At 27.6% G+C, this 23,380-nt stretch overlaps 2 protein-coding genes across 4 annotated transcripts in view; both read left to right on the top strand.

Annotated features, from left to right (window-relative positions):
- The window catches only part of LOC142322032 (ectonucleotide pyrophosphatase/phosphodiesterase family member 5-like), a 117,683-nt gene extending 115,119 nt beyond the window's left edge, over positions 1-2,564 (top strand). Inside the window, exon 7 of the mRNA XM_075360633.1 lies at positions 1,496-2,564. The gene's annotated coding sequence lies outside the window, so the exon portion shown is untranslated. The remainder of the gene's footprint in view (positions 1-1,495) is intronic.
- A 12,057-nt stretch (positions 2,565-14,621) lies between these two features.
- LOC142322031 (uncharacterized) overlaps positions 14,622-23,380 on the top strand; it is a 29,333-nt gene continuing 20,574 nt past the window's right edge. Inside the window, exons 1-2 of one of the 3 annotated variants that reach the window (XM_075360632.1) lie at positions 14,622-14,916; positions 20,388-20,507. In XM_075360632.1, coding sequence (XP_075216747.1) covers positions 20,424-20,507 — 84 coding nt within the window. In that variant the 5' untranslated portion in view covers positions 14,622-14,916; positions 20,388-20,423. The remainder of the gene's footprint in view (positions 14,917-20,387; positions 20,508-23,380) is intronic. The other 2 variants (XM_075360631.1, XM_075360630.1) reach the window with 2 other exon arrangements.

The following is a 23,380-nucleotide window of genomic DNA, read 5'->3' as shown; positions in this document are numbered from 1 at the left end:
ATCATACCTGCAACCAGACAAAACAAAACAGAAATTTTGGAATTTCACATATAGTATGGGACTTTTTGGACACCTGTGTGTGTGTATATATATATATATATATATATATATAAAATGTTTATTATTCACTTTAAATAACCAAATTGGTTAAGTAGTAATCATCACCTTAGAAGGTCTTTCATTTTTAATGAAAGACCTCATATAAAAAACAATTAAAATTTATTGATTTATAGATATACATTCATTTTAATATTGAAAATATTCCTTACCTTGGTAATATGGAAATAGAAAATTTGGACTCCCCTGTGATTTTTCAATCACCACTCAGCTATTGTAGTATATTATTGTTCATCTTATTCTTAATAAGAATAACAAATTTGTTGGGGACTTACAGATTTTTCTGGGATTTTAGAATGTTGTGTGCAGGTATTAGTAGTGGATTTCTAAATAGGCAAGCTAAGCTATAGCCTATGGCGGCAAATTTTCAAAGGCAATAATGGACCGCACAGTGGCAGCTCAGCAGCAGCGCTGGCCAGTCATTCAGCCTATAGGCGGCACATTTGTAAATCCGCCTCTGGCAAGTATGCAGTTATCTAGGAGAATATAGGATATCAGCTGATTATCCTATTTATCTCAGAATTGTTAAGAAATTTTTAATTTATCCCCATGATACTGTGTTTCTCAAGATATTCCCTGGATGCCTTGGATATCCCAGGATACACATCAGACATGTAGATGAGTTTCAGATGTCCCAGAAGTTTCTTCATATAGAACAATACAGAGAAATACAGTAGATTCCTAAACTAAATTATTTGAAAATAATTTAAATTTAAATTATTTCCAAAAATATTAAGCACATCAATTACATGTTCATTCAGGGCCTAGTAAAATTAATTAAACCTGCCTACCATAGTAAAATTTTTCTTGTGTTATTTCATAACCAAACTGTTTTTCATCTAGGATTTCCTACCATTTTCTTCTTTTAAGAACTACCAATGCAAGTATTTTGGATCCGTAAACTGATACTATCATAATTACCAAGATACTTCAGATACTTTTAGTATCTGAAGAATTGTGTTTTCACTTCTGAGGCAATTTAAATCAAATTTTCCACAATTCTTATTATAAATCTTCCATACTGACTCATACTGTCCATAAGTTCTTTATTCAATAACTACAATTATTGCTATATAAAATCTCATATTCCAACTTTTTTACTGATGATTTAATCTTCTAGAGTTCAATCAAATTTTGATCTTTATCATTTGTTTGTTTATTCAAAAATCATCTTTTATTCCTCCTGTACATGGTGAGATAATGTTTATGTTTTGATTGAGCTAATATATTAATGTACATTGTACTTGAAATAAAATAGTCATTTCTATACAATAAAATATGGTAAAATGTTTGAGGTATCTGAATTTAACAAAATTACTAAGTAATTTAAGAACATTTTATTTGTACTTTTACTATTCATCTACTTTGTGTTTTTCAGATATAATGGTATGAATTTTTACCCATCTGATGTGATATGTGATACAGCAGTAAAAATAATTGGAGTCACTGTTATTAAAAATATACCAAATGAAATTTTTATGTTTAATATTAAATCATTCTGCATGATGTTCAGTATGTCAGTCTCAGTAAAGATATTTATAAAAAGTTATTTCTTTTATGGTGTACACACATATTCTACTATAGCATACAAGATGACACATGATATGTAATAGAGGAAAATAAAGGAAGAAGAAGGTTTAAAATGGGTCCTTTACAAGAATTTACACCATTGGGTAGATTGCCTTCTCTCACCACCAATCCTTTTCATTTCCTATTATTAGTGGGTGTTCATCAGTCTCTGATAGACCCACCATTTTGAGAGTCCCAGGATATTAATGATAAAGTCATGTATATTTAATGTTATCTGATGGAGAAAATGACTGTAGACTGAGTCAGGGATTCTGTTTCCTGACCAATGATTGCAGAATAACCTTAATGGATGAAGTGTATCAGATAAAGAAGCAAAATTATTTGTATGGATCCTCTCATCTTCCAAATCAGTTCTAACTTTGATGCAATAATATTTTATTGGAGTAGGTAATGCAAACAAAAGTACTATTTACTGAAACCAGATGTGCATAAATTAATTTCTGCTTGTTACTTATGTACCTAAGTTATATACTTATATAAATTTATAAAATAAATTATAATATACTCATACTTCTGGATCGAGTTTAAATTTATTGTGAGTAGTGGTATGAATCTTTTTTCATTCATACTTGATCATATTTTCACTAGTAGATCATGTACAAAACCCATATCTAGTTTGCTAGAGCCATTCAGTTTCTCCTGGGAAGTTAAATTCATAATTTTTTTACTTGCACACTATGTGTTCATCAAATTATAAATTCCTGGTTATAAAGTATTACACCATTAACATACCTGAACAACTTTTTTCACCACAGTAATTTGTTGAGATTGTCAGTACTAATTTCAAAATGATATTTATATTAAAATATTAAATCTGACTTATGCAGCTGAAAAAACAATTCTTCAACTAAAATTATATCTGATTATTTGTGTCTAATCAAAGTCATCACTTTATGATTAAAATAAAATTTTATGAGAAATTAATATTTTTATATTTTCTATATATGGTTTTATTTATTTAGAACCATTAATTATATATTCAGTTTTAATTATTAATCATTTAATTATATTGAACTACCAGAAACTGTTTCTGTGAGTTAAATTTATTGTGAAATGCTGTTGATGGTTATGGAGTATCACTGTTAGTTAGGCAGTATTATTGTAATATTGTGACAGTGAATTTATAACTAATTACAGTTATATTTAGTTGTATTTATACTGTAAAGTAATATTATACTGTGATATTATTAATATTCTACTTATGTAATAATATTTATGTTTAGTAAGTATATGTATATGTCTATGTATTAAATATTTTGTTCTATTGTTTACATATGAGTTGCACCTGTTAATTATTCATATATCACATATTTTATTGAAAATATTTGTGAAATGCTCTCTACATTAGAATAAGTAATTTAAATACCTAAAGGAATGAAAAGGACTATTCAAGCATTGTCTTGTTATAATACAATAATGTAATATTGATAAAATTTGAATTATGATATTTGTGATGTGCTTTGTTTTAAAGCATTTAAAAGTTTTTAAAATTAACTCAATACTCTTTTTTCTTTAAGGTAAAAGATATAAAAACTGAACTTGTGTATAAGCTGTTATTCTATCACTATATGCTTCTTCATGTTGCTGCTAGGAGCTCTGAATGTTGAATGCTATTGGATATGGCACTGGTATTTGATCTGGGTTCTAAAAGATTTTTGTTGTTAATAATGTGTTAAAAGAGTTTACGTCATTTAAATTGTATTTGTTCATCTAGAATTTTGTTTTATATACTTTTAATTGTTTAAATGGTGTTTAATTAACATCATATATATGTAAGATTTTCATTTCATTGTTGATGTTTGTATATGTACACCTTTTCTCAGTATGATGATGTGTGAAAGTGATTCAGTAATGGAGTAATGGAATAATATATTAGATTATATTAATGGATTAATATATTATTCAAATTGTTTAAATAGAAGAGCTGATATTCTTGTTAGAACTTGTTATTACCTGTGCTCTCAAGTATTATAGTATATTTAAGTTAAATCAGACTTTTGGGATTGTTATGTGAGTTTTTTGTCTGATATGTGTATATTGTTTTATTTACAGCTCTGCACACAGTGTTAAATCCTACCTTAGAATTTTTTCAGTGAGGTTTTTAATGCTGATGAGTGTAATGAATTGTTTTCTCTTACTTTTTGTTTTATTCTGAAATTTATGTAATTGTTTGTGTTTAGTTGTAATAATATGCTTCAGATAAATATTTTTTGCTTGTAATATTTTATTTTATTATTTGAATATATAATTCATTCTGAATTAATTCATTACAATGAATACTGTTTTTGTGAAAGAAAAATGTTATGTAGTCTATATTGCATGATTCTAAATGCTGGAAGTATGTATAGTCTGAGGTAATTGGTAGAGTTGTATGTGAATGTGTCAGTTGTAGTAGATTTAATGTAGATTTTGAGTTTGTTTCTTATAATGTTTTATGATTGTGAGATCCAAGAAGTTTATATTTTTCTTTACAAACCCTTAACATTTACCACCATATATGTAAAAGATTCTATACAAATACAAAAAACCACGTAAAAACAACATTTTAAATGAACTAATAAAATTTAAATTCCCACACAAACACACACACTCTGTCTTTTTATTTATTTATTGAATATATCTTAAAACAACAAATATCTTTCTCGACTGTCAGTACTCTCACCAGCTGTGTTTGAATAAGCTTAACATGTTGCACAAACCTTACACATAAATAAAATTTTAGTAACTTTAATCTTAAAATGATGTATATTCTAATCAGTTTTTAAAACTCTACAACTCAATGATCAATAAAATAAAAAAAATACTATATATTTGAATTATTTGAAAAATTCACTGTGCTTGTCTTTTTTTCTTCTATTGCTTATTATTTTTTAGTGAATTGCAAAAAAACAATTTGTTATAGTTGTAGTGTATGTATAAGGTTTGAGGTTTTTCTAATCTCTGTTGTGTAATTATCACCATCTGTCTAAAAATTGGTTCGAATAAGTTCTTTCAATTAAAAAAAAACAAAAACTAGATTTGTTAAATTCAAAAATCTATTTTAATATTTTAATAAAATATAAATCTAATCATTTAGATTAAATTTATTTGTACTATTATCTATAAAGTTCTGTTATTTATAGTTTAATAAGTAGTAATTTGTATGTATGAGTGTAATGTTGCCCTCTCATTTGTGTAGGTTTCTGTATTAGTAAATTAATGTTTCATTCTAGATATTGTAGTTAGTTATAGTTTTTATTAAGTTGGCTCAGAAGTGTTGAGCCGATTTTAATTTTATTAATAATAGAGCTTGTTATTAATTTTAAAAAACTAGTAACATTTATTTTAGAATTTTAGGTTAGACATTCTGCTTACTGTTCTCAAAGGATAAAATAGTTTTCCAAATGCTCAGCTGACTATAATTTAATCGTTGCATCTCATATACTGTTTTATATATCAAGTATTTACAATAATGTACTTTATTAAATGATATGTTAGTATAAATTTATTAAATTGTAATTTTTTCCTATGTACATTGTAATCTATTCAACTAGTGAACAATAAGCAAACCCCCGTTGCTCAGTGAGATGAGGATACAGTCAGTGTGTGACGTATAAATAAAGTGACGTGTTGCACATACTCAGGCCGACTATTCTTGAATCATGTGGTTAATTGAATTTCAACCAGCAAAGTACACTGATATTCATTTTCTAGTATTCAAATCTGTACAGAATCAGTTAACTTTTACTAGGCTTTGAACCTCAGAACCTTTGACTTCAAAAATCAGCTGGTTAACAGCTGATTTGCAACAAGTTAACCACTAGACCAGCCTGCTGGGTTAATTAAAAGATATGAAGTATATATTTTTCATGATTGTTAATTTGTGTGTGTGTGTGTGTGTGTTTTCATGTGTGCGTGCATGTGCTTGCATGACACTAAATTTTCTGGGTGAATTCCCAAATTTAAAATTAATATAGTTATGAATAAATTTTAATTAACTTTTATGTATTAATTTTAGAGATGATATAAACAATTTATACTAGTACCATATCCTTGTACCACTCGTGTAGTTTTTTTCATGTAATGTAAATGTTTCATTATAATTACATATTACTGATGATATATTTATTTTGATTTTTTTATCGGAAAGTTAAAGTACAATATTACCATCTTTAACATGATTAATATGCTGATTGCCAGTTATAATTTTAATGTTGTTTTTAACAGAAATTGTAGACATTTTTTATAATTTTTTTTATGTATATGGATTTATTTTAACCCGAAAATAAACTAATGTTTAAATAATGTGGGATGATTTAATTAGCACTATTTATTAGTTAATGTAAAATGAAACATTTAAATTTTAAATTAAAATAATTTTTTTTTAAATATAAAGAATTGAAAATTAAAGTTATTAGATGTTAATGACATATGTTATTTAAATTAATTATTTAAACCATTCTTTATGCATAAGTTAAATTGTATTCAAGTATATTACTGTGAAATGATTTGAATATAATTTTTTACCTTTCTTTCCATCTTATTTAATTATGTATGTATAAATCTTATTTATTTTTAAATTACATCTCTCTTCCTTCAGTAACTTCATAACATTCAGTATTTATGCTAACTAATGTTTAGTTTTAGCTACAAGAGCAACATTGTCAGTTTTTTCTTGTTAAATTGTTACTCATTTTTCTGTCTCCCTCCTTCTTGTTACCATTTGTCTTTTTTAGTAGTTGATGTAATAACAGTTGCTTGATTTTTGTATAGATTGTACATGTAAATAAATCTTAAATTAAATACTTTCTCGAGATGTAAAAAATGATATTTCGGTACTATGCTACTTTTTGTTGTTCATTTTTCATTTCATATTTTATTTAACTATAAATTATCATAGTTAGAATTTTGAATGCATGAAATGGGTGAACTGATAATGAAGCAATTTTCACACTTATGCGTTTTAAATCCAAACACTAGCATTGCAACTTCCAGTATTATCTATTATTAATTCATTGTTATGTTCTTATTAATTTCTTATTTCCTCTCATCATTAAGTCCTTATCATAACTTGATTAAGTCATCTATATCATGTATCTTTTCTAAATTATCATTTGAAGATGCAGGCATATAAATTTGTAGTAGTTGGCTTGGGTTTTAAAACTATTTTGACTATTGAATAAAACAGATAGTAGCATTTTATTATACTAGCATTACTTCTGTTGCATCTTCTCAAAGGTAGGACATATTATTCCTACTCCTGCATTTCCATTATCTGATTTCTTATAAGTAATAGTATAAGTCTCTGACCAACAATCCCCCTCATACTTTATCTTACCTTACTAATTCTTACACCACTTAGCCTATCCATTTTTCTCTTTCAATATTCTAAATATCACTCCTAATTGATAAATTAGGAATTAATTGTAAATTTCTGATATTTCATTCTCTAACTCAAAGAATTTCATGGTGCTTATAATTTCATATGGTAATCTTCACGTAGAGATCTGATTTGGGAATTAGTTTACCTCTGTAATATTTTAATAGGCAGTATCATTATTTTTAGTAAAACTAAAATAAGAATAAAAAAGATATTTCTATGGAAATTACTTTAATTTTTCATACCTTTCAGCTATGGAACATTTAAAGCCTGGCTTATGCAAAGCTGTAAGTTCCTTTGTGTTGAGAAACTTTGAATGAACATATATATGTTTCTATTGTATCAACCAATACTTAGGTGATGCCTTCAATAATTAATGATAGAACTGCACCCTATCAGGATATACCAAATCTTGGCTATTTACTGGTACCCAACCATTATGGTAGCTCTCATGGTACAATCATTCAACTTCACACAAATTGTTGGATTTTGATCTATATCAATGATATATTTCATATTCAATTTTTTATATTTTTGTTAATTTTCAATATCTTTATTTGTCATTAGTTAATCTATATACCTATTTCAAACTACCAAAGGAACTGAGAATAAGCTTGTCACCTTTTTTTTTGTATAGCACTTACTCAGCCATTCAATTTTTCCTTCTGTGGAGAAAGGTAAATAAGAATAGAGTGGGAGAGGACTGTATGATTTATGGAAAAGCAGGCAGGTGTAGCAGCTTACGTAACATATTACTGAATTATAAAAAAATTGTTCCACCAGTGGTCAAACATGTGTCAGTTATAAGAATTTGCACCATTTCCATCACTATGGCATTTAATTTAAATGAACTCACAACTATCAGTAATTTTAGTTTATTAAAATGTTTTTGAAATGTGAGTAGCAGGAATAAGAATCTGTTTAGCTCCATTCTGGAAATAAAAAACTTACTAGAGAATCAGGGCAAGCATTACATCTTGCTTCATTCACTTCACCTGTAATTTCAGTTTCCAAACTGTTAGAAAGTGAAATATAATTTTCAAAAAAAAAATTAGTCTTCATTAAAATTATTCTTTTCTTTCATCATTACAATAATGATCTCTTTTTACCTCATTCTGTCCTCTTGAATTGGCTATTGTTTGTAATTATTCCACAACTTGACTGAATTCATTAGTGTGATTTAATGTTTCTTTTTTTTGGAATTAATGTTTTTGCTTAAAAAAATTAATTTAATAATTTTATGTATATTTTTAGATAAATTATGTGTATAGTATTTTTTTAGTGATATGGTATTTTTAAAATTTGTGAAAAACTGTTAAAAAACATTTAATGATATATATTCATATTTTTATACATTACACTGTTGAATAAACTTACACATATCATGTTTTTATCGAATACATTATGTAAAAAAATCAATAAATTGAATGAAATAGATGAATTATAAGTTTAAAAAAATTGAAAAATATTTCTTAATCACTACAATTCTATTTATTTTCTATACCTTGTGAGTTCTATACCTGTTTGAAAGATTTCGTGCTAAGTTAAATAAGTAGGTGTAATGGAGCATTTCATAATAGCAAGGGGAACATTAATTTTTGCTAATGCAGTCATTCTAATAGCTGTTGCACATGTAAAGCTGCTGAGGTGTTAGTAAGAGCTGTTTTATCAAAGAATAATAGTGTTCACTATTCAACGTGTCCTGTGGTGAACTGAGTGAAGGTATCATTTATGCTGACTATTCACTTTATTTCTTACTTTTCCTATTAGATCTGCAATTAGATGCTTCTTATTCTTGAGAATGGATATGCCAGTTTCATGAGAGGCTCATTACAGATAACAGATTTAACATATATGCACAGCTTAATAAATCCTTTTTTTAAGTTATATCAGCTGCTGACATTCTTATACTCTGAAACTGGACTCACCCAAAGAAAAATTATCTCCATATTTATGTAACTTCAGTGACCTTATAATATGAGAACTGGTCTATTTATTTCAGCTTTCACTGTTGGCATTTCTCTTATTTTATATCCTTTCATTTTTCAAAATCTCCACTTCCAGAGTTGTATGTGTTGTGAAGCCTTCAATTTTTATGAGGGTGTGAGAAACAGTCTTTCAAAATTCTATGAATGTTAATCATAAAATTATTTTCTTGTTTTATTTCTTTCTATTATAAAAAAGGAAGGACAAAAAGTGATAGGGTAATTTTTTACCTTGTTTAGTTTCATAAATTTTTATCATGACTTGGGTTATAAAGCCTAATCATCCATTTTTGTTCATTTCACTACCAAGCATCATAATACCAGAATCTTCACAGATATTAAAATTTTATTTATTGTATTATGTAAGACGGTCATTTAAAAAAAAATTATTATAGTTTAGGGTTGTCATATTACCTGAGTTATTTTTTATTTGGTTTCAAAACAACTTGTACAAGTTTAATTAATGTGTGTTAAAATTCACAAAACCTTTTGAAGATTAAAAGGTACTATACAAGTATTTATATGTAATGCTTATTTTATCTATTGATATTGCACTGTTGATACAGCTCTGTTTGAACAGTGCAATATTTCCATTAATATAGATTGTTCAAAAGATAAACTGCATAATTAAAAAGTAAATGAATTAGTCAGAAAAAGTAAATATGAAGCAGGTAGCAATATTGATGATGTAACAGAAAAAAGCAATTAGTCAAAATTAATGTGATTAAAATTGTTCACTGAGGTGATTTCTGATTGCTATAATATGTACAGACAAAAAATTTTCAAATTTTTTAAATATTCAAGTAGAAAAACATAAACAATTACTAAATATGGTTAATTACAAGGAAAACTAACTTTGATAATTCTTACTATATTTAACATTTTTTAAAAATGTTTTACACATTTTTAACTGTCTCCTGGTAGTCTAAAGAAAAGCACTCCAAAGAGATACTCCCTATTGCACCAATACTAAAAACACATCTAAAAATCATAAAGTACCTTTTAATTTTCAAAAAATTTTTGTTTAATTACTTTGAAACTAAACAAAAAATAACTGATAATAAAAAATCCTAACTTATAATTGTTATAATGCTTATAATTGTTAGAGTGGATTTTTCCCTTAAAAATTCACTCTAACAATTTACTATATTACACTCTATTTACTTTTACAAAAAAAAAAATAATTATCATAAATAATAGACACTGCAAATCAAAAACATATCTGAAATTTTATCCTATGAACACACAAACTATAACAGAGCAAAATTACAATCAACTAGGCCTACCAATGGGTTGGCCTAGTTTCTAATTTGACTGAAATATTCTTTGAAAGTACAAAATATGAAATAGACACTATACTAGATTATACCTATACAAAGGCTTTACTAGATGATGTCATAGACTCCCATCAACATACCACCAACAAACATCACTACAAAATCTGTATTTCACTGCAACGTACGGACACAATAAAATACATGAATTTCTTGATCCCACTATATCCAAAATATACAAGTAAATCTTCTTCAAAGTGTGTAGAAAACCAGCAAACATATTTGTACATATATATATATTAAATATAGTGAAATAAATTCTTCCTTTATTGCTGTCTGTCCATATCTTCCTCTGTACTAATTTTTAAAGACTAAATGTAAAAACTCAGCAATCCATCACAGTACAGAATCTAATAATATTTCCTACCTTATTATTACTTCTTTATTTGTACTTCAAAAGCGCATTCAAGAATTTTACCTCATTGTCATTTGATCAAAATATTAAAAACTTTAAATTTACACATTAAAAAATTATACATTAAGAAATTAAAATTATCACATATATAGTGTAAAATGTGCAGTCAAAAAAATTATATTAAAAATTAAACATTCTTAACAACAAAAAATTTTATAAATTATGCTATACATGCCTGTGGCCAGCCACTACATACATTACTGTACTAATATTTTATGAATTTTACTTAATATTTACAAAAGTGCTGCTATCTATAGTAGCTTTGATAAGAAAATCATTATCAAACTCTGTCTGCAGATTAATCTTCAGACCAGATGAAAGGCCGAGACACTATCACTTGTGCCAGAGAGGCTGGCAGCTGTGACAGGTTAGTCAACCTATTCTAAACAGCATGTTTTCTAAATTAGATTTTTCTTATTAAATTCTATCTAATGTTTTTTTTTATTTTTCTTAATAAATTTGAGAAGATTTTTATAAATATTCTAGTTTCCTAAGCATTTTTTAAAAAGTAACATACTAAACAGAATGCAGAGAATGTTTTATATCTTTAAATTAATTTGAACTGGAGTTCCATTTACTGACAATAATACGTTAAGAAAAACAGTTTTTGTTAACAGTTAACTGTTGATGTACTCATATTTTTTCTGGCTTACACAATTCTTGCCACATAGGTAGTATATAGATAAAAATATTCTTTATCTTAAATGTTAAAAGCTGTTAAATCGGTTGTCAGGAAGATGAATATGCTGATCAGCTGAATTATTCAGTTTAGATTTTGATACTGCAGTTACTTAAATGAACAGTCTGAATGACTCATATTCAATTGTATAATTGTAAAATGAAATCTGGCTTGTTTGTTTAAATTTTTATGGTATGTAAATAAATATTTTTTCCGGTGTGTGTGTCAGTTGCCATGATTCATTTTTCAATTATCTTGACACTATTCCCTTATGAAAACCTTTTTTCAATAAACAAATAATTTAGATTAAATTCTAATTTTTTTTGTGTAGGAGAAATGAGTGAAAATTTTGGCTAAATTAACAGTTTAAAAAATCCTGTCATTGAGCACAGTTTTTACACATAACGTCTTCCATTAGAAGAATTGTTTTCAAAATTTATTGAAAATGTTTTATTTTCATACATTTTACAAAATACAATTGCTATGGAATATTAGGTTTTTTATTTGTGCTATCTCCCCACAAGGCCAGTAACAGTTTGACTGTTACGCTTCAGCTTCGTGCCCGCCATTCCTGAAACAAGTTCCCTTAATTAAACTTATAAACCAAATTATACCACCAATAGGTGTGTTTGAACTGCTTTAACAGAGATCAAGTATTTCAGCTCAGACCAGCTGTATATAAATTATCCATTCCTGAACTACATTCACTGAAAAATTTGTCAGTTTCTATATCACATTTCAGAGTATTGTTTTCTTACTTTTTTCTTTCAGACTCAATAAGATTCAAGGAGAGTAAATTTGAGTATGATGAGTGTAAACATTGTAGGGAGCTTTATATGTGATGATATTTATTATTTACTTGGCTACTATTATCAATATAACTTATTTTTATAAAACAAATGAAAAGTTCTGACACTTTCTGCTTTAAAAAAGAATTTAACCTATTAAAGAGTCAAGCAGATCTCTTTTTCATGAAAGATAATGAACCTTAATCTGCCGTGATAACACAAACCTGCAAAATTTGGGTTATGGAATATTTTTTAACTTTTGATAATTCATTCCTATGCATTTTTTAGTGCTGAATCTGAAAATGTCATTCATTTTTTCCCTCACATGAGGATTTTTTACAAATTGCAAATTTAAAAATTTGTAAAAACTTAAAAATTGAAAAAATGTGATACTATAAAATAAACATAAAACTTTTTTTATAATAAATTAATATAATATATTCACTTTTTTGGGTTATTCTATGCATTCTTACAGCTAAACAGTTGAGTGGTGTGAGGTGGTAGGGGGGGATTGAGGTTGAAGATAACAAGACTGTGGTAGAGCTTGACTGACTTTAAAGATGTAGTAACCAAGTTTCAGGGCAATAAGAAGGATTCAAACTTCAAATCAATCATTGAGAAAATGCTCCAGAAGAACAAAGATTTAGGCTGTTCCATGGAAATTGGACTACTACGATGATGGCAGACTATTGTTTGATGTTACATCAAGATGAAACCTATAGAGAACATAAAAGGAAAAGCACAAAGTAGAGTAAAAGCCATGCAAAGAAACTTTGACATGTGTAATAAACTTGTATTTTACATACTTCATCATTATGGTTGGGTGAAGAGGGGGAATGGTTTCCAAAGGCATGACGTACCTCATAAAAATTAATTAAATAAATAAAAATAAGTTAATTTAAAAATGCACTATAATAAAAATTAGGTTTATTTTGTGGCAATCTTTGTTAGAAATTAAGGGGTCAATGACCCCTGCCCTCCTCTTCAGACCACTCAACTGTTTAGCTATAAGAATGCACAGTATAAGCCAAAAAAGTAAATATATTATATTAATTTATTATAAATAAAGGTTTTATATCTATTTTGTTATATCACAATTTTTCAACTTTTTAAAAATTTTGAAATTTGCAATTTGCAAAAAAATATGGCGTTATGGAAAAAAATCAAGGTTCAGCTTCAGCGCTAAAGAATTGATTGATAAGAATCAATTATCAAAAATGAAAAAACACAACCATCACAGGCTTGTGTTATAGATGCCTGTTCAGTAGTGAGCTTCAGTCTGTAAAAGTGCATCACAACATTAATTTATCCTGGGAAAAACACCAAAGTCTAATAATGACATCAAGTGGTCAAATGATGACTTCTGGAGCACCAACCACCCTCATCAATATGAAGAATGAAGTACCTAGGTTAGTTGAACACATTTAAAATGTCTATAGAAATTACTGTTGTTAATGTATTTTTTAATTTAATTTTTATCAAACCTGTTCTTAAACATGTAAAACTTTCTTTAATTTTAATGTATTTCACTTTCGATAATTAGTCTTTGGGTATACACAAGAATAACAAAATCCTAATCTAACAAAAAAGTTTCCTGAAAATAGCAAAAATGCCTTATGATAACAATGTGGTAATAAACTTTCTCATGCTGGAATCATGCTTGTTATATATTTGAATTCATTTTATATACTATAAAATGATCAATTGGAGAAGTTCTATTGAATTTAGAAGTTTCACTGTTTGATATTATATAGCCACTACTAATTACAGGATACACTTTGAGTGTGATCTTATTAGTAATTAAAGAATGATGCACTCTGCCTTTCACCCAGAGGTCCCGGGTTCGAATCCCGGTCAGGCATGGCATTTTCACACACACTACAAATCATTCATCTCATCCTCTGAAGTAATGCTTAACTGTGGACTCGGAGGTTAAAAAAAAGAAGAAAAAAATGATGCAAGAAAATTTCTAAATATTAAATAATGATTTTTAATTTGATATAAAATGCAGTATAATTCTATGTAAAGATATTTACACTAATTATCTATTAAAACCTGGTTCAATAAAAAACTATTTTGAATAATTTCCATATAGAAAAAATAAATTATGACCTGCACAAACATGCAAGAAAAAATTGCAGTGTAAATATAGAAAAAAATGGTGCATCACAGTTTTGGGTTGACTGATAAACACCCAAATTATAGTTTTTTTAAGTTTTTTCTGCTTAGGATTTGACAGTACAATGTTTCCACTATTTTCTTTGCTGATAAAATAATCAAATATTACGCGCGAAGTAACAAACTACTCTACCGGGCAAAACGTGCATTATATTAATGTCACGAGGAATTGTTTCCTGATGCACCAAACGGTGTTGTGTAATTTCACTCTTGCACCTGTTTAGGTTGTGTATTTTAAAATTACAGTGTTTTGATGAGGTGTATACATATGAAATTTTATTGTCCTAGCGTTGCTTTAAATTCCTTGAATTTTGTTGTATCTTTCTTTAAAATTTTATTTTAAGGTTTTACCTTTATAATATAAACCAAGATTAATTTTGTTATTTTATTACAGTGAGGTTAGGATCATCCATATTCGTCATAAGTTTGTAGATGAAGTGCAATTTAATAACTGTAATCTGGTTTAATAAGGTACGATTTTAATTTATGATGTATTTCGTTTGATCTTTTTTTGTTAACTTTCAGAAACACTGATAAATAACAATTATATATTTAATTTATTGTGTTTTATAGAAATAATTTAAAAAGGCAGGTCTTGTATAAATCTTAAGTTAAAGCTACTATTGCGTTTATAATCATTAATTTTTAAATTGTATTTTAATCGAGTATGTTATACTTATTTATGTTGTGTTGAAGAATGTTGCCTTTTGAAACTTATGAAGTAAATAGGTTGGATAATGAGTACTTTACATATAAATAATATTTACTATGTATATTAATTACAGATACAAAAATCCTTTAGTCAGAGTTTGAAGGGTTAAATTAGTGTGTGCTTTACAGCACTCACTTGCTCATTGCCATATGTTTTCATGTTCCTAGTAAATTGTTTCCACGTTTAATTTCTTTTATTTGTGAAATAATAATTTTAAGTTCTTATTCATGCAGCTTTATTTATTGTACAGATGATATTGAGATCATATTACTAGAATCTATGATGTACTGCTTAATATATAAGAAAAGGTAATTTTTACAATTACCCCCTGCCTCTAAACTCTTTGATATTGAGATATATAATTAAACCAAGTATGAACAATAAAGTAATATCTATTATAACTTAAGATTTTTGTAAAAATCCTGGAAGACTCCTGTAATGTAGTACACATACAAACTTCACGAAGCTATGAACTCCCACACGTTTACAAAAACATATGCCAATCATGTTACAAAAGAAATCTTGAAGCAGGGGTTTTATTGTAATCCAATATTTAAAAATTGACAAACCTGTGTTTTTGCTAAATTATGATGGAAAACCAAGAATTTTTATTTTGTAAGGTTCTTTTATCATACTTTTTTCTAACTTTTTCTGATGAGAATCAATTTTTATATCTTCATGTTTTTCTGTCAGGTTCACAACTAAACATCATATGTGATCTTATATTATTGACACATCATTCACTTCTCTAGTGAATTAAATAGCCTAGATATTTAAAAAAATATCAAGCATCCTATGCCAGTCTAAACTGAGAAAGTGAGTAGTAGTATCCTTATGTCTTCTTTAGCAAGCCAAGACTACTGCACTAAATCATGTAAAGCTGACCACCAAATTACATGTAACAGTCAGTTTCACCAATGGGCATCTTCACTTTACCAAACACAATGGCTGTATAATAAGTATTAACTATTATTATCAAGAAAAAGGTTATCATAACTAGTTTGTTCTTAAGAAGCTTTACATACATTGCAGCTCTAAGAAAGACTGGTATAAGTAGTGAAAACAACAAATGACTACCTTTACTCTGTATATTTTGTTGTGCAAGTTCAAATAGTTTCTTAGGATCTGTTGAGTGTGTTTGTATTTATTTACACAAATAATATGAAAAGTATTTGTTGGTTTTAATGTTTTTAAAAAAATAAGTAAGTCGCTTAGCTTTTGATCTGATAATTTGAAAAAATTTGAGTTGGTGGGTTAGTTAAACTTTATGTTAATTGGGTCCACAAATGTAGTTGAAAGTAAAACTTTAAATGCATTTTAATATGTAATAAGTATATTTCGTTTTGCTTCTTTAATCATTTTAATTAAATTGAAAGAATGCTATTGAGAAAAAAAGTTTTTTTATGATCTCTGTCATAAAGTCTGCCTTTAATTGTTTTAGATTTATTAAAAAAATGATTGTTTTATAAACAATATTGAATTGTATAATATTAATTCTCACTGTTATAGAAATTTGTGATTTTTAAGTTTAGAGGTAGGATTGGAATGAGACTCGACAAAATGGTGGTAATTCATGAAAATAAGGTATTTACGTATTAACGCCACTGCAGCTACAGCTTTATTTAAAAACAAAGTAGTCAATCGGATTTCGGTGGAAAATGGGCCGATATAGAGTTTAACATAGATTCAAAACAGTCTCTTTATTAATTTTAATAAATGGTTATTTATATTTATTTATTTTATAAATATATAACCAAACTTAACCTACGCTCGCTTCGCTTGCTAACCTTGACTAATTAACAGGAGTGTTTTGATTATTTAAATAATAAATAATTGCAATAATTACTGAATTTATTAAATAAATACTCAAAAAATTACGGTGTTAATTAGTCAAGGTTAGCGAGTGAAGCGACCGTAGGTTAAGTTTGGTTAAATTATATTTATAAAATAAATAAATGTAAATAACCATTTATTAAAATTAATAAAGAGACTGTTCATTTTCCACCGAAATCCGATTGACTACTTTGTTTTTAAATAAAGCTGTAGCTGCAGTGGCGTTAATACATAAGTACCGAAAATAATTTTTTTTTTTTTCATACTATTAATCTTTCCCTTGATTTTTGTTTGGCTAAAAATTATTCTAATTATTTAATTTTTTTAATCATCTTATAAGCTATATACTATGGTTCATAAACATTATGTAAATACTTTTTTTTCTGCAAGGAAAGAGAATGAAGAAAATGTTAATATCATGTTTATAATGAATGCACCATAAAATATGTGTTTGCCTCTATAATATATCTTGTTAAATCTTGTCTATATAGTATATCTTGTTACATAGTTGTATGTATTGTCAGTTGTTATTTATAATTAGTTGTTCTCTGAATATTTTTTTTAATGACCTGAATAAGAGACACAACTTTCTTGAATTATTAGGTACTTCTTTGGTATGTGCTAATGTGACCTTTTCTGGTTCACTGGTTATGGTTTTCCCTTATTTTGCAGTTGTATAGGATGCTAGGTGTATGTTTGTGACTGTAACTAGTGATTAATAGTTTGAGCTAGTCACACTGTCATGTTTTTCCATTTTATTATGAAAATGCTTAAAGTGAACAGACACTTTACATAAATACAATAAAAGTTCCAGTGTCTGGTGAATCTGGTTGAGTTTGTTTTCACATATTGAAATTTTACAGTTATTAAAACATTATGTGTTGTATTTTAATAGATTCATTCTTGCAAATGTTAATATACATATGTACAGCTTATCCAAGCCAAATTGGCACAGATTGATAATCAGCATAACTGTATATCTTGCTGCCGAACGAGCAAGGGTTTATAACTGTTAACTGTTCGATTAAGGGCAGTATGTTTATGGTACTATTGTTTATTCCAATCACTAAACAAATTCACTTCTTATATTTATTAGTTGCTTATTTAATCCTGAGTTTATATATTATTGAATTAATAATCTATTTCATTTTAGATACTGAAATAGATATGTTATGAAATATTATGCTGACTAATCGGCTGTTACTGATTAATGTTTAGGCTAAATTACATTTATTTATAGTTTTATAACTGTATATAATATCCAAGCCAAACAAGCACAAGATTGATGTTTACTGTTTATGCTACGCTCTTCCCCATTTGTTCTGGGAGTGGCAAACAACTGTACGCTAACCTAGACAATGAGTCATATATAAGAAAAATTTCTTTATTCAGGTTTGTGTAAATAAAAGCTGAATGATGTGTCATTCTAAACATTCAAATTAAACATTAAATCTCTATTTATACAAATCGTTCTTGATTCATTCAGAGACTAACTTGTTTTTGTAAATGATTCCGTTCTAATTTATACTATATTTGCAGTTGCATATGATTCATATATTTTATTTTGTACTATAAATTAACATTACAACCAATAACATGAATCATATGAGTTTTGGAGGGCAGTTAGGTATGTTAAGACTCAGTTTCTGTTTAAAATTTAATCTCTTTAAATAAATTCTCACTTTTTTTGTTACTCTTATTTAATGAATTTTTCTTGTGTGGTTGGTCAGTCAAGAACCAGCCATCACAGAATCAACATGCATTAAAATTTGTCCAGTTAATTGTGTGTGTCCTAACAGTATGGTTGTTGTCAGATCATAGTGTTCTTTGAGTTTCAATTCTTGAAAGTAGTAGAAGTCTTAATTAAAACTATAAAGTAATTTATTTGTGTTGAATTAGTAAATTTTAGTCGGCTCTATTCTTATGGTAGTGAATTGATAGTGATTGAGACATTCACCACCAAGGGAAAGAAATTATACACAACGTTTTTAATTACATGACAGGAGAAGCTGCAATTGGAATGTTTGTTAGTTACACCAAAAAAGTTGTAGAACATGATGTTGCGTGTGCCACAGGAGTCTAGAAAAGAACAGTTTATCGTATTACTGGTGAAATAGGAAAAATATTCAATTCTTCTCGCAAAGAAATAAAACACAAAAAGGAAATGACAAACCCAGACAGTTTTGATCGGAATGCTACACCATGTAAAGTGTTAAAATTTTACTTAACCGAGGGCTGCTTGCCTTCTCTATGGAAACTTACTGTGAAACTAAAAAGTGATGGGGGAAAAGAGAGTAGCTTATGGACACTTTTGTTAAGCATGGACTTCAAATAGAAGAGAATCAGAGATAACAGGGCAATTCTTATTGAAAAACATGATATTCAGTACAAATGGTTTGTATATTTGAATAAGGTGAAGGACCAATCGTCTATGTCAATGAAACTTAAATTTTAAGTTCTCATTACCAACAAAAATGCTGGCGAACTTCAAATGCACACGAGTGTTTTGATGTACCAATTTCAAAACAAAGGATAATAATTATCGATGCCGGTGGTGAAATGGGATTCGTTCTCAACTACTTGACAGTATGGAAAGCCAAATCTTCCTCAGGTGATTATCATCTCAGATGAACTGTGACATGTTTTTAAAATGAATAAGAGAAAAATTAATGCCTAGTTTGCCAGTAAAGAGTGTCATTATTTCAGATAATGCTTCTTATCACAATGCTGAAGAAAGCTGAGCACCAAATTCAGCATCAACAAAAAAATCAGTGATTGAGTGGCTGCGGACTAACAACTTATCATTAGATAGATATATATATATCTATCTGCTTTGTTTTATAATTGCAGAGACCAAAATAAACCCAGCCACACAAAGTAATGTTCCTCTTCTTTTTTTGTGAAGTTGTATTAAAAATATAAGGCTAAAAGTGATAAAGTGTTGCTTAATGGCATCTTGATAAATGCTGGTTGTGGAGGCTTTTTCACAATATCTAATATGTTAGTTATCACTGCCAAACATGTTGCATAGATTAATATTACCCCATTTAAGATTAACTGTAATTTATAAATGTCAGTATTTATGTTACTTATGAATGAATTTTAATATTTATAAGCAGAAAATTTGTTTGTCTTTAGTTATTTTTGATTTTAAATGTGATACCATCTTAATTATTTTTGATTTTTTTTGTACTATTAAAAAAACATTTCTTGTCAAACAGGAATAAAAAGTAATGATATCTATAATTTTTTTTTTTTTTTTTTTTTTGTTTTATGTGTATTCTTTTTAATTATTGTTTGCATATTCTTTGTTTAATGTTTTTTTTTTATTTTTTTTATTGTGCTTTTTTAATAAAACAGTTATGATTAATTATTTATAAATTGTATTGTCTCACAGAACTTTGTATAAAAGAAACATTGTCTGACCTCTGTTATGGTAGGGAACAACTACGCTCCAAAAATGGTTGGTGAACAGCAGTTCCAGCAACTTGATTTAAGTGGAAAGTTAATCATTAAGGTAATGTCTATGAGCATTTTCGATTAAGAGTAAAGACTAATTTTTATGAAAACATTTGTTACATCCACCATGTAGGATATAGAATAATGCAAGAGTTGTTTGGAAAGTTCTCGGCCTTACACAGAGATGGGTTAACTAACCAAATCAATGATATTTGTCAAGAATTATCCTATAGATTGTGTGCTACAGAGTTTCAGAAATGTATGTTTACACTTTTTTCTTTGTGGCAATTAAGTAAAGCAAACAAGTTTTGTATTTTCTGAAAAATGGATAATATTGAAGTACAAATTGTTTCAAAGTACATTGTTTTAAAAAGGTTTAACTCTAACAACCATACAAAAAGAGTTAGACTCTAATTTAAAGGATTTAACCCCTTCATTTTTTATGGTAAAAATGTAGGCTGCTAAACATGGTTCGATGAAAGCTCAGGAAGCCTAAAAACCACTGTGATCAAAGAAATCTTCACAAAAATCCATGTGTATTAAATGATTATGAACTGAAGATATACGAGCTTAATAAACGTAAGAAAATAAATTCGTAAGATCTCAATAAACTATGCCCTCTACAATGTCTTGTATATGAAACAAACATTATGTTGAAGGTATTAAAATGTTGAAAAATAAATAAAAGATTTCTGAAAAATCTTGTTTTCTTGTCAGGCTGAGAACTTTCTGGTATAGCTTATCTGAAAAAGTTTTGTTTTTCTTATTTAACATTTAATGGAGATCACCATCTTATAGTTTGTGCACTTTAAGTTATACCAATCATAAAGAAGTTTTGTTCAGAATACAACATTTTTATAGATAAAAGCATTTAATAAAATGCGTGTATGCATTATTTTGGCTTAATTAATGATTGAAACCAAAAGCGTTTTTTTTTCAAAATGGCTACTGATTTTCAACAAACTGTGAATTAATCCCGGAAAATATGACTTTGAATCACATTCAACAATAGAAATATTGTTTTTGTCTTGTACAGAAAGAGTGGTAATCTAGCAAAAAGCTGGTTTTGGAAATAAGAACATAATAAAACAAGGTTAAAAATAAGCAAAATTAACGACTTAATTGTAATAAATGATAAGAAAAATTTAATTTTACAATACTTATTTACATAGTTTAATTTTTTTTAAATAAAAAGCTTTCAGTTTGTTGAAGTTTATGAATTTTATATCTGACAAACCTGTAAATGAGTTGTTGTATACTAATCCCCCAAGTATTTTGTTTTACGATAATGCTATCAATGTAGACTAAAAAAAGTTTCTTTGTGTATATACTGACCAAATGTTTTTCTCAAATCCTGTTATTCACATTAATTGCTAATTGTGATAATAAAAGCAAGTTGGAATGGAAATTAATTATTGTACAATCTCTGCCCAATTTTCTAAGTTTAAAACTAATGGACAGATGGGTACTCTCAATTTGATCTACTGTCTTACTAAAAGCAGTTACTTTTTTACGAATTTGAATACTAGATTGTGGATACCAGTGAGTGCTCTCTGGTGAGTGGGTTTCAATTAACCACACATCTCAGGATTGGTCGACCTGAGACTATACAAGACTACACTTCATTTAAATCTATACATATCATCCTCATTAATCCTGTGAAGTAATACCTTATGGTGGTTCTGGAGGCTAAACAGAAAAAGAAAGAAAAGTTGATCTACTATAACTATCAGATTTTTCCCATGTTACTTCTGAAACTTCAATAAATGACTTAAATTTATTCATAAATTAATTTTGATTGCATCCATTGACTAAACCTTTTATATATTTCATCAACTATAACTCTTCATTTGATAAGTAATAGGATGCTTCAAGGTCTTTTGCTCTTTCATAGTTACAAATAGTTTGTATTAGAGCTATTTTTAATCTTAATTTTGATTATTTGAATTTTTACTTTAGTATTTGTCATAAAAAAAATTATCACATCACTGAGATCTGCTTTCTTGACTATCTATCATAAAGGTTTGTAATTGACATTCCACTAATAAATTTAATTCATTCTGATTAATTCTCCCGCTGCTGAAATGAACTGTTATGCCTTGGAACAGTTTTTAAGACCCATTTGTTTAAAAAAATAAGTACTGTATATTTATGAAAAGTTTAAAAAAAATAGCAATCATCCTACTAAAGCAATGTGAGAAAACTGTTTTAGTGTTGTACCTTTGTCAGTTGTTAACTTGTAGCAGTTTTTTTTAATCTGCAAGACAATTTATAGGTACGCTGAAAGATTGATCTTCGTTTTAAGAATTAGACTTCGATATCTTATTTCAGAATTTCTCACAAGGTTGCAGGTTAAAGGTTCATATTTTTGGTAATTAGAAATTTACACTCGTGTACCATTTTGAAAATATGATGAATGTTTAAAGAAAGTTCCTTTGTGGTACCAAATAGTAGTTCTAGAGGATATAAAAAGAATGTATGATGAAGAACTAAAAATTTTAAGTTTTGTACTGATATATGTAATCAGTTCTACTGATCAAGTGTTCATTTTTCTGATCCAGTTTTTCCCTGAACAACTAGTATTACTCTCGTAAAGCAAATCTTGGATTTCTAATATATTCAATACATCAAAAAATTTATTTATTTCTATAAATCGCCATTACATGGACAGATAGGTACTCTCAAGTTGTCAGTTACTTTTATGCGAAGGCAGTTACATTTTTATATGGCTTTGGATACTAGCTTGTGCTATAATCTACATTCTAAAGCTTTAATATTCATAGATCATGATCATTTTTTATTGTAGGTTGATTCAGGACTCTCTTCATTAGTGATGACTCCAAGTATGTTTTTTAAAGAAAAATTAAATCGTAAAATCTTAAAAAAAAGAGTTTTTATTTTTAATCATTTTGTTGTGATATTTTTTAACTG

The sequence above is a fragment of the Lycorma delicatula genome, chromosome 3, assembly GCF_047948215.1.
Source record: "Lycorma delicatula isolate Av1 chromosome 3, ASM4794821v1, whole genome shotgun sequence".
NCBI lineage: Eukaryota > Metazoa > Arthropoda > Insecta > Hemiptera > Fulgoridae > Lycorma > Lycorma delicatula.
This window is presented reverse-complemented; position numbering and strand designations above follow the sequence as displayed.